This window comes from Zonotrichia albicollis, chromosome 1, assembly GCF_047830755.1.
Source record: "Zonotrichia albicollis isolate bZonAlb1 chromosome 1, bZonAlb1.hap1, whole genome shotgun sequence".
Classification (NCBI taxonomy): domain Eukaryota; kingdom Metazoa; phylum Chordata; class Aves; order Passeriformes; family Passerellidae; genus Zonotrichia; species Zonotrichia albicollis.
In genome coordinates this window covers 103861654-103878191 of record NC_133819.1, presented here as the reverse complement: position 1 = coordinate 103878191, position 16538 = coordinate 103861654, and the positions used below count along the sequence as shown (strand labels likewise).

Sequence of the window (16538 nt, the reverse complement as noted above, 5' to 3'; positions counted from 1 at the left end):
AACATAAAGAGTACAAATGAGGCATTGGGGATTCTAAGTATCCCCAAATTTAAAAAAAAAAATTCTAAAAATACAAAGTAATATTTTGAATTTTCTAATGCAGATTAGAATAATACCCAGTGTTACCAAATGTGTACCAGCTCACACACATGTAATTCTCACAATGATATGTGATGTGTGGGTTTGTCTCTGCCTTAGAGAACCCATTGCTGAAGACAGGAAAGCAATCACAGTTATTGAGAAAAATTATTTTGTTGTTCAAGAAAAAATAATTTCAGCATAAGTTGGAAAAATGTATAAAAAAACTCAAGAAACAAGGAACAAGTCTGTTATCTTTGCACTTTTTTACCCCCTTCCTGTGGAGAGCTTTTATCACATTGCATCTTCATGCTGAATGTTGCTGAATCAGTTATGCTTATTAAATTATTTCAGCTTGAAGCAGATTTCCCAAAATTAGCTATGAGTTTTCTTTTAAGATATCCTAGGCACCCAAAATAGAGGGCAAAGTAATTAATTTAATTTATATACAAAAACTACTACTACTAGTAGTAATAATAATAATAATAATAACAATAATAATAATAACAACAACAACAACAACAACAACAACAAAGTTGATTAACACAGCTGGTATTGTAAGTAGACTAAAAAACTCAAAAAAAATGAGTAACTCTGAGTATTAGAAAAACAAATAATATATTCTCATCCTGTTTCGTGCATTATCTGTTGAAGGGGTTGTTAATAAAAAAATTGTGGAATCAAATTTTGGAAAAAAGTCCACACTGTGTCTGTGATAGTGGCCAGTGACAGAACTTCAGCTGAATACAGAAACAGAGTGAAGGAAAGGTAATGCATTTCACTGTCCTCCACTCAGGCCTTAATCAGATTTTCTTTTACTGATACTAACTTTCAATATCTCATGAGTCCTAGTGCTGATGCGTTACAGTATTTTCATAGAATATCCTGAATTGAAAGGGACCCACAAGGATCATTGAGTCCAACTCCTGGCCCTGCATGGGACACCCCGAGTCACACATGTACCTGAGAGCATTGTCCAAACACTTCCTGAGCTCTGCCAGGCTGGTGCTGTGAGCACTTCCCTAGGGAACTTCTTCCAGTGCCCAAGCACCCACTGGAAGAAGGTTTTCCTGATGTCCTACCCAAGCATCCCCTGGCACAGATTCAGGCCATTCCCTTGGGTGCTGTCACTGGTCAGCACAGAGCAGAGATCAGGGCCTGCCCCTTCCCTTCCCCTCATGAGAAAGTTGCAGAACACAATGAGGTCTGTCCTGTCCTTCTCCAGGATGAACAGACCAAGTGACCTCAGGCATTTCTCACACAGCTTCCCCTCAAGGCCCTTCATCATCTTTGTTGTCCTCCTTTGGACACTTTCTGATAGCTTAATGTCTTTTTTAGATTATGGTGCCCAAAAATGCACACAGGACTTAAGGCAAGGCAGAGCAGAGCATTTTCTGGGTTTTGTGAAAATACTTACTTTTATATTTTAAAAAATCTATATACTCTCTGCTTCTGGTTCTTTCATTGTTGAGAAATAGAACTTCTTTATTAATCTCTTAGTTTTCTTCATGTTTATTATATACTTCTAACATATTCTCAGTTCAACTGCCTCCTTTTTCAACTAGGGACTCCTTATCTATAGAAGGTTTACTGCTCTTCTGGTAGGATCTGCCCCTTTGATCTTCCTATCACCTCTCTGTGTATGTTCTCTACTTTGTGAAAATCTGTTTTAGTTAGGCATGTGTCAGAACTGCATGCAGTGTTCAAAATGTGGAAACTTCATGGATCTATACAATTGTTTAATCACATTTTCCAATTTGTTCTCTATCCCTTACATAGTAATTTCTGACTTCTTTTTGCCTTTTTGACTATACATAGTGCTAGACTTCTTGTCTTCAAGAATCAGTGGCTATCATATTTCTTTCTTCTCTATTTTATGAAGTCATTTACATGCAATATTTTGTGTGTATAATTAGGATTATTTTTCCCATATGCATGCCTTTGTATCTTTCAACACTGAATTTCACCTTAAGTGAGTATCCAATCACTCTGCCCCTTGAGATAAATTTGTAAATTTTTAACCCTATTTCTAATTATTACTACAATTTAAAAATTGTGTTTTGTTGAAAAATGTTCTGGGCATTTTCTAGGTCAGTGTGTATATGGTAAATAGTGCAAATAACATCATGCACTTATATAGGTTAGCCACTAGTAATGTGAAAAAATGACCACTTAACCCTACCCTTGGTATCACATCTTTCTAACTAGCTGCTAAAGCATTTTACTAAAAGAGCGTTCTTGCTGTTGTTTCCTTTAGAAGTTTGGTGAGCAAACTGTTAAAATGCTTTTTATAACTGTAAGTGCACTGCACTATTGGGTTACATGAAAGCCCCAATCCTTTCTTCATCTGAACCATTTCTGTGATTTGTCCACAAGCAGAGAAGTAAAATTTAAAACAAAGGGTATGTAAGAAGCAACTATTTTATCTTGAGTTACAGTTAGTGCAATAGATCAATGCATTGATTAAAATAAAAAATTCAGCCCAATTACTTAAGCAGCACAATTAAAAATTTCATCTCACTTTGTTTACTAATATCTTGGTGATGGTAGTGTGTTGCTGGAGCTGTGGAAAGTGCCAGCGTCTTGTTTCTCCTTTCTTTGTCGGGTGAGCAGGGAGGCATGCTGATACAGAAAGGAGAGGACCACTCAGTGTGGAATGGGGAATTAGGAGGGTTTTGATACATTCAAATGAATATGCTTTTCTCATTGTTCCTAAGTTAAAATGGAAAGCATGTTTTTGGCAGGGCCTGAGTTCATTTCAACCCCAGTCACCTTTTTTTTTTTTATTTTATTTTTACATTGTTACATTCCTCTAACTATGGCAGTGTCCCATTGTGCCTCATTCTTTGTGCCCAGTGCTTTTTAAACAGGAAGAGAAAAGGAAAGCTAGGTCCAAAAGAGTTTGGTATTTAAGTCAAGACAGGACAGAGAAAAGGGATGCAGGAAAATAGGAGGAAAATTAACTAGACAGAAGCTGACAATGTAGTAGCAACTTAGCAGTGTTGGAGTTGGTTTCTGGGAGGGTTTGAGGGAGGAGTCACTGGGAAGGAGGATTTTGAGAGAGCTACTGAGTTAGGCTAGCACAGGTTTTACAGAGTGGCCTTTCAACAAGGAGGCACTGTACAGGAGAAGATGCATCATTGGAGAGTTTCATCATGGTGGATAAATTGGGGACAGATTTTGATGAGCTGTTTAGCTTATCACTTTCCTGGACTGTCTTTACTAATATTTGTAACAGAACAGAGTAAATGATACACAAAATCCTGCACAGTTTTGCAGGAGAAGTCTGTATTTTGTCTGCTTTGCATTTTAATATATTTTAACCATAGCACCAGTTCACTTATTTCTGTTTCTTGTGCCTTGAAATTCCAACAGTTTTTAGCTAATCTTGAGATTTTTCTGAATATCAAGCTCCTCTTTCCTGGGGCTGATACAGTACATTCTCTTTCCTCATAAAGTAATAGTAACAGTATTTGTGCGATAAGCTGATCTTTTTGCTTTCCCTACAAAAATAATTTCATCCTAGGTAATCATCCTGGGAGCTTCCATCTGTTTTATGTTTTCCCTTTGATTGTAGATATCTTTTCCTTTAAGAAGGATGAAACATCAGATAGTAGCTATGAAGTGTCTTTTCCATGAGTGAGGATGATCAAATATTTAAACCTTTTTTTTCCCCCAAAATTTACTTCAAATATAGGAATATGAGTGGTCGTGGAGATGTGAGGTGCCACGGTTTTACGAGTTTCTTAAATCTTGTATAGCTAGACTCTCTTGGGGATTGAGAGATCCAAGGAATGGATGAGATGCAGAGACTGCAGCACTGCAACACTTTCAGCAAAGTCTGAAAACTGCAGATGCTAGAAATGTTATATTCAGCTAAAGTTTACTTGATTGAGTCTAGTGGGTGTTTTTGTTCACAGTACAGAAGTCTGGCTGGTACTGCTCTCTTCCTGAAAGTTGTTTCAGATTTGGACTTTTCCCACAAGACCTATTTCCGGAATTAGATTCAGATTGAGAAGTACTGTACAGTTGTTACTGTCTTAAAAAATAAATCTGCTTTAGCTTGATCATGGGACCCAAGGATTGGAAGGGGAGTCATGCATGACTGCCATCTAAATATACTGCCTTCTAAGGGTGAAAGAGGAAAAAGAATATCCATTTCATGTTACCATTTTGACAACCTCTCCTTACAAAGGACTTCCATTAAGTTATTAATGTATTAAGTCTCAGATTCTACTTTGAATAATATACTGCTTATTCATTACAATTAGATATGAAGGAAGGGGGAGATTGAAGGATGCCAAGATCTTAGAGTTTTGTTTTACTTATGGTACTCAAATGAAATTTAACTGTCTCTGATATGAAAGACTTCAGACCATGCTCCCTTGTGCATTTAAGCACTGTGGAGTAATAAAGAACTGGTTTTATTATAAAGTCTACAGACTAAGCAAAGACTGAAGCAAACAGAGGAGTCTCCTGAGCTGGGATGGGCAAAGGCATAACACTGCTCATGGCTGCAAGTGCTGCAGCAGGTGTTTAAGGCAGTGTACTTCCTTCCCTTCCGGTCATGGGGACATGCCCTTGGGAATGGGCTGGCACTCTGTCAGCTTAGTCAGGGCCAAGTGCGACCCTTAATACTTTTCTGTTCAGTGACTCAATACTATGCCTGCACTTACTATTCCTGCTTTTATTGTTAGCAAGCCTTTAATTTCAAAGACATTTTGAGCTTTATTCATTGATTAAGATACTGCTGAGCTTGGTACTACGCTGGTACAGAACACATCCCCAGCTCCTGCCCAAATGGCTTCTCATCTAGGTGAAAGGTAGGGGATAGCAGGTGCATAGATGGGGAGCATGAGGAGGCTGCAGCAGTACTGATTTGAAGTGAAAGAGTGAGCTATCAGTCAAGAGAGTTACAGAAAGCCCCTCCTGTGTAGCATGAGAGGAGACAAATGTTTGAGAATCTAGGGGAGGCTGGTGTAAAATTTTGTCTGTGGTGAGAACCATCTTTTCATACTGAATAAGAGTTAACAAACAGAAAGGCTTTGAAAGTTAGTGCAAGTTGGTCGTGCTTGATATATTCAACCTCTAGAAGTAGAAGGAGCCTAAGTGAGATAATAAGCTCCTGTAACTTCTAGTTGAAGATATATAAAAGATCATTCTGGCAGATGAATATGAACTGGCTCATTGTGTTTTCCACAGAGGAAAAGTCATTAAATTAAAAGACAGGACAAGTAAAGTCTGTGGAGCAGTTGTGGTTTTTTTAAACCCATACGTTGAAGATACTCTACAGAAGGAATCTGGAAAATTTAAATTAAGGGTCAAGACAAGAACTTGGAGAAAGGCTTGGTCTCAGACAGAGTCATGGGCCAGGGAAACAAGCCAAATAATCATGGGATCTGCTATCATCAGGATCACAAATACCTCACAGAGGTTGAAGGAAAAATCAAGAGTTTTGGACATGTTGTTTTGTGATATAGCTAAGCATAACTCAGGGAGAGACAGTGAGGCTTTAGACTGAAGCAGACAGATCTGGGAAAAAAAAAAAGAGGTATAGGCATCCAAGGCAATTCTATAGTTTAATTAATCACTATTGTAGTATCAGATTTAAGATCTTGTCTCTGACACACCACTCCTGCTGAGAAGCAACTAACTCATTACTAATTCTCCTGAAATCAAGAGTGACAGAAAATAATCTTTAGGAATACAAGTCAATTTGAAATGTCTCTTGAGTGTGCAGTATGTATTCAGAGCTCCAACACAGACTTAACAGCATTATATAAACTAGATTCTTGTTTTACACAGGGTCTCAATAAAACCTCTCCAGACTCTTCTATGCATGTGAACATTGGTACTGATTTGTCAGTTCCAGTGAAATCTGTCTTTTCATTTTTATTTCTGTGTTTAATCAGATGTAGCCTCCGATACTGGGTGTGGTTCACATCACCTTCATATCCAAGTAGTCCCCTTTAATTCAGTGGTGGTCGCCAAGGATTATGGTGCAGTTGACCATGTGTCAGTGGACTGGCAACTATCCCTTGACTATCAGACTGAAATGAGATGAGAGTAAAATAAATTTAAGGTTCCAGAAATGCAGAAACAAATATAAATGTTAATTAATAACATAGTCACAAACTACAGTACTGATGTAAACAACATGAAAACTATGTCTGCTTACTGAGAGTTGTTTTTCTCCTTTTTTTTCTCATCATTCATTTCTTAAGAAAATTGGCTAAGAAGCGGAAAGAGACATTGAGTAGTACTCGGCAGGAAATGACAGTGATGGTGAATTCAATGGATAAAAGCTACACTGAGCAAGGCACCAACTGTGATGAAGCTTTCTCTTTCATGGACACGCACAATCTAAATGGGAGATGTAAGTTTTTTCTTTTCTTTCCTTTTCTTTTTCTTTTTTTTTTTTTTTTGAAGGTGAAAGAAAGGTGCAAATGGTTTTTAAAATATTCCTCATTACTCAGTCATGGAAAATCCATGGGACCAAGAGTTTCCCACTGTGCAGCACATTATGGTGTCTATTCAAATGAGCAAGACAGTCAGACATCAAGTATAGACTTCTTTAAAAATAATAAGGATAATTGAGCTTTTTTCTGTCCATCCTTTTCTTCTGCAGAAGAGCAGTGACATTACTGGAACAGTAGTTTTACCTTTCTCCAGTCTCCATTATGTTGAAAATTTTATATCTTTCATGCTGTCCCAAGTCCTTCAAATGCTTCCCTTGTTCACATTTTTTTGACAGTACAAATTTATTTTTGAATGTAATAACTTAATAATGATAATCTGATTGTCTTATTATTTGCAATTCTAGATTATACTCTTTCTGTTGCTTGTGCAAAGCAAGAATCAGTGGATTTATCAGTTCTGCAGTTTCAGAAGAGATTCTCTAATATCCTGGACCTTCTTGGATCTACCCTGAAAATAAATAAGATTTGGGTTATAAAATTTCTTGCATTAGAATTTTAGTCAAGGTCTCACTCCTGTCAGAGGGTAGGCACTAAGAAGAAACCATGAAAAAATAATGCTTTTTTATAATTGTTTAAAAAAATTACTAGGTTCAAAAAGTTGGGGGTTTTTATTTTGGTTCTTAAGGAACCTCAGGGATTTTGTATGCCAGTGGTTTTTTTAGCATCTTCCTAATTTGTCAAAGATTAATTTTTTTTCAAGTACTAACAGTATGCAAGACCCAACTCCCACTCTTTAATAATATGCTTAAGAATTTATCTTTGATGAGCTCAATTGTACAAACACTCTGTGAGGTTTATACAGTGAGACTTTTCTCAGCAGCATTAGGCTCAGAATTTGCAATGATAATTTGCATTTGAGTCACTTTTGAAATTGGTTTGAAATAGATCTTTCAAATCAGACCTGCCTTTCTGGTGAGAATATACCCCTGCTGTTAATGAGATTGCTTATTTTTGTGAAGAGATCAAGAGGTTTTACTTCATCTTCCATCATCATGGTACAGTTTTCCAGTTGTGGTACTGAATGGTCATAACTACAAATGAAACTGCAATTAGTTCCTAGGACTAAATCCTCCTTATGTTGAACCACCTCAAACCTCTTTGAAATTATTGCCATAACAAGTTTTTTATAGTGCTCGAGGGCTAGAACCTCTAATTGGACTTTCCATAAGAAACATGGTCACCAGAAGGTGTGCCCTGACAGTCTTCAGAATAATCTTTGTGTAAGACCTTGTACACAAGAGGTTTAGAGCATTCCTACTTCCTATGAAACTTCATTACCCTGCCTGCATTCTCTACCTAGCAAGTTTTATTATTATCTGCAGCAGCCCTGACTTCCACTGATCTCTGTATCCATACCCAGAAGAAGAATCACACTGTTCTGACTGTCAGGGAAATGTAATCTCCTCATTATGGAGGAATCAAAGGGGCATGGTCTCAGATATAATAATTTATATGATAAAGGATAAATATCAACATTATTTAAACCAGTTTTGAGATATTCTCTTATTAACATGGGCTGGTAACTGTTTGCCCTGGAAGATCAACTGGAAAAAAGATGGATGAAAGCCAGCAGGAGTAATCTCGCTCCTCATCCAGCAGATCCTGTCTTCCTCAACTCTGTTTTGTTTCACTCATTCATGTTAGTCTGTTTACTGGTATCCAGAATATGCTTACATTCCCTGGTCAGACTGAATTTGAGATGTGTAGACAAGCAACTAAGGTGGAATTTGCAAGGAGCTTTGCTTAAAAGCCTCTAATGACTCCTTAGCTGAGCATCCTGCAAAATGTTGTGATTAACTCCTGTTAAATCTATCTGTATTTACAATGGTAATTTGCATGATATTTGTGTACTAAGGGCAGACTGAACTTAATTTGTCCCCATTGGTCTTTCCCATTGGTTTTACAAATGGTTAAATGATTACATTCCAATGTGAGCATTGGTCCGTGTATCACTCCCTGAAAACATTTAAACAAAGAGTAATATGCAGGGTCTATTATAATCTCTATGCACACTATCCACCTGTCTAAACAAATCAAATAAAAAAAGGAGAGGAAAAAATAAACTACAGTAGAATATTTGCATACGGTATTTACAGTGTTATAAGGAAAACTTATTAACGATCAAAGCTTCTGTCAAAAACACCTCTTGTCGTTGTGATGTGTTGTTTCAAGCATCAGTATTCAGTCTAATCTTGTGATTTAAGAAGTGTATTTCCCATCAGCAATCAAAATGCTTTCTCCAATGACACTTCTTTTTAGAGAATTGATCAAATTCAGTGAGCTATTTCATTCACTAGACTTGCCTGGTTTTCCCTAGGTCCTGATTCCAGTGCAAGAAACACAGCAGGATTAACTCTTAAGTCAAGTCAATGCCATCTGCTGTGTCACTCAGCTTAAGTAGCTGCATATCATACCTCTGTCTCTAACCAGCTTTGTTTCTCTTTGCAGCTGTATCTTCACCATCTTCATTTACAATGAAAACTAACACACTGAGCACAACAGTGCCTAATTCTTATTACCCAGGTAACCAGTTTTTTTCTTGTTTCCACCTTTTATAGACCTTTCCATAATAAAAGCATTCATATTTATGTAATTATACCTCTTGCCATCAACATTTAATGTATATATAAGAAACATACCATTTGCTAACAGAAGCTTTCAGAAAGAAAACTCAGGAACATATATCAATCATTTACTGTTTTCTCTCTTTTTACCTTTCCTGCATTGACCTGCTTATGATGTATGACAGATCCATTTGTGCCAACTGCAATTTTAGGTGAGAACATTTCCCTTTATCAAAATTTATTGCTGAAGTAATTTCAGAAGTTGCAGTTCTTGAGGAGCAGACAACAGTATGCAAAATGCTGGAGCTTTCTGCTAAAGGGGGGGGTGGTGAACTTGGCTACACTGAGGTGCTAACGGCAGTTATCAGGTTTGATTACTACTGTCATAGTGCAAGTCAGGGGAGAAAAGACACAAATAATTTTAACAAGTGGATTTGCAAGGAAATGTTTATGCATGTATTTGGAGTGACACAAAAGAATTTGATTATCACAGCAATTGAAATAGTTTTCCTCATTTTTTTTTCTGTTTTATCTCAGAAGTGAAGAGTCACTTCTTAAAAATAACTTTTTTTTCCTAGTTAAACTGCTCAGGATACAGAAAATCAGACAAAATACAGTTCAGGCCATCTACCAGCTGTCGTGTCTTCTGATAATTCTGCAGACTTTCTGATGTGCTTGTCAAAAAGTGAAGTTTCAGAGAGGAGATGTTGTTTTGAACAGCAAAATCATAACATGATACTTAGAGTATATAGTTTATTATGCATCAGGTGTCACAGGCGGGAAATAAAACAGTAAAACTGTAGGTTAAAAACATACAGTTAGAATGTAAAGCATTTCCACTTGGAATTTAGGAAAATCTGTTATTGTCCAATGTCAAAAAGAGAGCGTTTTCTGCACAGTGATAAGTAGTAAGCGTGAGGTGCGATTGCATTTCCAGTGCTTAACTCTAACCCCTTTGTGGCTTGTTTTCATTTATACCTCCTTCCCATGCTAACTTTAAACTTAACAGGGGCAGCTTTTTAATAGTAATTCAAAACATAACAGTGCACTGTAGCAGGAAATCAAACTCCTTAAGTGTTAAGCCTATTCATTTACTTGTTTTCCAGTCCATATTTTCACAACAGATATTTTCTTTTCTCCTCTTTTTTCTTCCAATCACTGTAAAAAATTTAAGACCCCTTATCTGATTCCTGCCCTTGAACTTTAAATTAAATAGGCTTACATAGACATAGAGTGAAGCATATAAGAAGTAAAAGTTTAGGAAGTGATCTTTAAATTTTGTTATTGTGAAAGAATATTTAGTGCAGTGCACTTCAATGTGATAACTTTGAGAGGGAACTTTGCTGGTTTTATACATTATGTAAATCTGGAAGAAGGTAATGGTAGTGACTGTTACAATGTAATAATCTGCATGCAAATGAAATTTGCAGTGCCTTTTAACTGCCTGAGATGTTAGATTTTTTTGTGTGCTTTAGCATTCATTCAGCGCTTCATGCAGTAGATGTTCTTTCTGACCTTGTGGGTGGGCAAGGAGAAAAGTACTATTATCAGGAGAAAAACTTTGAGATTTCCTATCTGTATTACTTAGTTAATGCTTTTTTCAGTTATTTTTGTGATCCATTTCTGTATAATAACAATGGTAAAATTATTTGTTAGTTTTTTTCCCCCAAGAAATAATCTCTAAGTAAGTAGTTCAGCTATCAGGCAAACACACACTGGGAAAAATAAATTACCTGATTTTACTAAGTCGGTAAAATCTTTTAATTAGTTAGATATGTATTTTATGGCCTACTACAGCAAACCTGTGCTTACTCATCTCAGAAAATATTTCAGTTATTTCACTGCATGAAATAAATATTTTTTAACCTTACGTGTTAAAAATTTAGTACCATTTTATGAACGGTGTTCCATTCAGATTAGATCTCTCTCCCAATATGTGTTTATGACTCTCTGTACAGAAATAGTGTTGTATCTGAGGTAAATCAAATTAACTGCGCTTGAGCTGGTAGGGGAATACAGCTGTTAACAAAGTATGCAGGCTTTTAATTTCAAGTTATACTTGCTCTTGCTGTCTTTTGCTGTCCAAAGAAGTTGTGTTAAACTACAGGATCAAGCCTGTAGCTAGAACTAAATGATCTTCTCAGTGTGACCTCCTGGGAAAGGTACAAGTCTGGTGAATGGTTGAGTTCAGCTTTCAAAATCTGATAGAAAAGGCACAACACACATACTGTTTCCAGATATATTATTTAATAAATGTTGTATAGCTCTGCAGGAATGGGTAAGTGTACAGTAGAACAACTGCAGCTGTAGGAGTGTTTAAGGCAGGCACACTTCCCATTGCCCATGGACACTGCATCTGGAGCAGCTCACCCTTTGAAAAACTCACAACCCAAAAAGCTCATGCTGCAGTGTTCAGAGGCAAAATAAAAAACTAGTATGTGGCTCCTAATGTACTATATAAACCAAGGATTAAAACCACTTTATTTTAAAAAGCTTAAATGATAACTCCTCCTGTATTAAGGCAGCTATAAGAGATAAAGAAATTGAGAGAGGAAAATTAGTCTAGAACTAGGGAGCTTGCAGGGGAGAGATTCATAATTATTAAACTGATGCTTGCATAGTGCAAGACTTTGATAGCTTTGCCTTCATCTTAAGTACTAACAGTCTGTGTTGCAAAGAATTTTGCAGTTTGCAGAAAAAAAAATCCTCACGTTTTCTAACCTGTTTCTAAAATTGAAATAAGCAACCTAAAAAATCATTATCAACTTTCTACACTTTTTTTTGTCTTTTGTGTCTTAGCCACCTTGTAGTTTTCAGGTGCCATTTCAGCAGCAACATACTGTACCTACACTTGTTTCACGCCTCATGCCATGCATCCCAAGGTGCTTTGCAGTACAATTTTATACCACATCAGACAAAAGTTGTAAAATTTTATGACTTCAAGATGAATCCCTTTCCTCTGCATTAGACCAGATTAGCAGACTGACAGGAAAAGGAGTGAAATGGCCATACTCATAACCATACATTTTTCTCTGCTCTTTTGGTTTAGGTGTCAATGCACAGTTCATGTTGACTGTATGCAATGACTAGTGAGGACCAGATTTCATTTGTCTTAGTGGGAATTGAGAGGGCCTCAAACCATCTTTTGTGGAGCTTTCTGGCTTTAATGTCAATTTTCAGTAGTACAATTAAGACCAGAATCTCACCTTTAACAAGGTGTGTTAATGTTTTTGGTGTGTACATGAGAATCTGGGACCTTTTCATACAGAGTATTTGTGGAACTTTCTGCTATAATATATCTAACTAATGAATGTAGAAATATTATTTTAAGGCTTCCCTTTCATATGGCTGATTTTTTAAAGTAATTTTTTAATAAATACCTTATTTTATAAATATGATACAGATTTAGGTTTGGTTTTTTTTTTCAATATTCACTCAGGGAGGAATAGCTTGAGTAAATCAAAGCACCCTATTAAATATATTGGTTAAAATTAAAAAACTCTAAGATACATAAAATTATTATTTGAGTAAACAGATAAAATATTTGTGATGATTCTTGGACCTTAGAATTTCAGGTGGGTTTTTTCTCTTGTCAAGTCTGAATAAATTTTTAGAATTCCAGCTATACAGGAAGCAAATCATATTGCTTCATTAGGTAGAGTGCACTTCCACATCTATTTACTTCTAAGTAGAGGTTTTGATCTCAGTTCCATCTGTGTGAATTGACTCACAGTATGAAATCTTGGTTTTAGTAAATCTAATTTCTACTGTGAAACTGAGATCAGAATCTGACTCATTTAGGGAATCATTCTGTAAAGAATAAATTAAAAACATAAAATTACCTGTAATTATTAATGTAGTACTGTTGCTTATGCCCTGTTTCCTTTTTCTCCTCCTCTTTTTTTCTCCTGATATGTATCTTCTTAAAAGTGCCAATCAATGGTAAGTTGCCCATTTGCCCCATGGAAGAGATGTGGAGGGTTGGGAGAAGTTTGTGTCTCATAAAGATTTTAACCAGCCCACGGGGGTCTCCTGTTTGTTGGCTTGCATGTCAGTTGACATATAACATTCCATGCCTAATGTGGTGGCTCATGATACACCATGGTCCTAAAGCATGTTCAGCAGTCAGTCAAGACCTTTTTCCTTACCAGATGATCCTTTGCATTTGTCCTCTTGTAGTTTGTCTCCAAGTGTCGTTTTCAGATCTACATTTCCATTGCAGTCCTAGCTTGATGAACCCATAAGCCATTTTGTGCATCTTTTTATTTTGCTCACTCCAAACATTTGCTCTAAATTTGCAACGTAAAATACAGCACTTCAGTAGTTTATGAAAAATGCAAGTCCAGTTTCATTCCATGGGACTTGTTGAAGTTTCAGAATGAAACTTCCATGCAGTTTAAAATGAAATGCCTGTTTTAAAATTTGTTTGCAATCAGCTAGCAACATTTAAAACAATATTAGAGTTTGGACTGCTCTGCAATGTTTCCATTGTAGAACTATGGACTTTGCCTCATTCCAATTAGTCTTGCAATTTCCGTGTGTAAACTGCTCATGGATTTACTGTTCTTCTGGTGTAGCCTTCACAGACAGAACGAATGCTGATGGTGTCAGATTTCTGCCATTGTAGAAATCTTTGTAGTTTCTATTTCTTCTAGTAAGTGAAAATGAGCCAGTTCATGATGAGATACTCTTTTTCTAGATGAAACCCACACGATGGGCAGTGACACAAGCAGCCTGGTCCAGTCCCATACCTATAAGAAGCGAGATCCAGTGGATGTGCCCTACCAGACTGGACAGCTCCATCCAGCCATCCGTGTAGCTGACTTGCTGCAGCACATCACCCAGATGAAGTGTGCAGAAGGCTACGGATTTAAAGAGGAGTATGAAGTAAGTGTCAGGTCTAAGGATCTGATCATTATGTCTTCTGGACCATTCGTTGTATGTGTCTGATGCTGAGATTTTCCCAGTGTGCACACTGCTTGCATTTTACAACGGATGGTGTTTTTTTAGAACTTCACGCGTTGTCATGCCAACTTCGCATTATAAAAATTGCTTAAGTATATAATTGTTTAAACTGGTGTTTCTATTATTAGATTTCCAAAACCCGTGCTTCAGGCCACTTCCAAAGTCACTGATGACATATTTTCCCCTGGAACATAGAAAACAATTCATTCCCAGGAGGACCTAATCACTTGTCAACTTTCATTTGTGTGGCTGACTTAAGCAAGTTTGTTCCTGTGAGGTTTTTTTATGCCACTGTTATTTAAAAGTGATGGAATTGAAAATTCTTCTGTTTGGAAGAGATTTACTCATCAGCCAAAACCTTTTATACCAGCATTAAGCCTAGAGGAAAACTACAATTAATTTATTTAAAAAAAAATAAAATCAAGACCATAAAATGGAATTTATAGTGCAACCAATGACATGGCTCTTTAACTACAGTGGATCAAATGATTCTGCTGAGAAACAATTTCCAGGAAAATCACCTTATTTTCAGCCTACCAAGCTGATGAATGGCATCCCATTACAGACAGTAGGTGTAGTCATGACTAATGCCAGTAGATGCAATTCATCAGAGTGTAGTTTGTTAATAGTGGCAGGGAAAGAGGACTTAAAATAGTGAAGCTGGAACTGAAAAACTCCTCTTTATATATGGAAATTGTTATAATCACAATGAACTGTAACTAGCCATACATTTGAGGTTTTTTTCCATCGAGCTAGTGCAGTGATATTGTTTTTCTTCCATATGCAGTGAATGACTGCACTGCAAAGGTTGCAAATTTCTTTGTTTACATTTCTGTCAGACTGATACGGTCCTCTTTATAAATTTGAACTAGATAACAAAAGAATTTCTTCCTTATGTACTACCAGAAGGATAAATGTCCAGATGAAAAGGAATAGTTTGACAGGGGATTTGTTTTGAATGAAGTCTCATAGATGAGTTTTGTTCTAACAAGACAGCAGGATTATATAGTCTCACCAGGGAAAGAGTTTGATTCAGGAGAAATTCATACAGGATTCACTACGAAAATAAATCTGTGGAACAGAACAGAAAGTAAAGTAGCACATTGCCCATTAGGAGCACTTCAGAGGAGTGCAAGGATACAGAGCACTTGCTGTCATGCATAGTTTTAAGTGCTTTAAAATAAAACTTAATAGTTAGGGCCACTATTCTCAATAATTTGGGGTACCAAAAGTTCACCATCTAAGCACATATATATAGTTTTAAGTCCTGTTGGTGTCATGCTGAAGTTTTTGGTGTAACATAATTGATGCAAAGAATGAATGTTGAAAAATCACCTTTGTGCAGTTGCAGGCTGGTACTTCCCTGTTCACTGCTCAGCTCTGCATTAGAAATTACCCACTTGGGATACTGAATGTCTACAGCTCCCAGTACTCGTGGGCTTGGAGGACCACCCTGTTTTGCAGGATTTTACCCGTTTTTTCTCCTGGGAGAAGGCTCCTGTTCCACAAGAGGGATTGGGCCCTTGCTGTTTGCTGGAGAGATCGATACTGTGCCTGTCTGTAGAACCAGAGCACATGAGGGCACATCCTTAGGGCCACACCAGTGGCAACTTCACTGCTGCTTTCCCATCTGTTTCTTGGGTGTGGAAGGAGCAGGAGTGCATTTCTGGGAGCTGTGGATGTAAATGCAGCCCTTCATTTGCGGCCTAGTGGAGTGCAAATGATCAGGATTGCGCAGAAATCCTGAAACCTCAGGAAAATTTCCACATAGGTAGTCTGCAGTGGATCTTTGAAATCCTTTCTATCCCCTGCCAGACCCTTAACAAGGGAGAGATTTTTGCTTGGTTCCAGTAGTTTTAGATGTTAGACTGACAAGATATCATTGGCCTGAATTCCCAAGTACCCCTACACTGATTGTGCATTATTTAATCTGTTCCCGAGTACTGCAGCATGGGAAAGCCTTTACTGGTCATGAAGGAGTCTCCTTGCTCATCTTCTTTCTGCATTAAAGAAACAAAGTAACGAGAAAAGGGAAAAAGTGGTTTCCTCAGTTCATCACGTCTTCCTCCTTACATATGTCACCTCTTGGTTTTAGACTCAGTTCTTTCACAGGGATTTCATTATATCCTTTCTCAAAAATGTCCATTGTCAAAGGGCCATAAATCCAAGTAACGAGTTTATCTGCTTCCTAAACAGATCAATTAGGCTACTGGAGGTTAACATGGTTTGGCATACCTAGGGCAGAAACAGATAAATTCATTAAAGTCTTACAATTTCAGATAAGTTTTATTTTTAATGCTGTTTTGGGATCAACTTAAATTGGTGACTCTTCAGTGTAAAGTGGTTCTTTGCCAAATTAAGGCGAGTTGACATAAGACAGTTCCAAATCAATTTCAGAGTGTCTGCGCAGGAGCTTGGACTGGTTTAACAAAATTGATTTGAAAACACACCT

The 16538-nt window shown here is 37.0% G+C and overlaps 1 protein-coding gene across 11 annotated transcripts in view; it reads left to right on the top strand.

Annotated features, from left to right (window-relative positions):
- Nucleotides 1-16538, top strand: part of PTPRM (protein tyrosine phosphatase receptor type M) — a 443069-nt gene that overhangs the window by 343101 nt on the left and 83430 nt on the right. For 4 of the 11 annotated variants that reach the window (XM_074548727.1, XM_074548682.1, XM_074548732.1 and 1 more), the window contains 5 exons: nucleotides 6303-6454; nucleotides 9006-9080; nucleotides 9307-9333; nucleotides 13052-13063; nucleotides 13821-14008. In XM_074548727.1, the coding sequence (XP_074404828.1) occupies nucleotides 6303-6454; nucleotides 9006-9080; nucleotides 9307-9333; nucleotides 13052-13063; nucleotides 13821-14008 (454 nt within the window). The remainder of the gene's footprint in view (nucleotides 1-6302; nucleotides 6455-9005; nucleotides 9081-9306; nucleotides 9334-13051; nucleotides 13064-13820; nucleotides 14009-16538) is intronic. The other 7 variants (XM_074548708.1, XM_074548750.1, XM_074548717.1 and 4 more) reach the window with 3 other exon arrangements.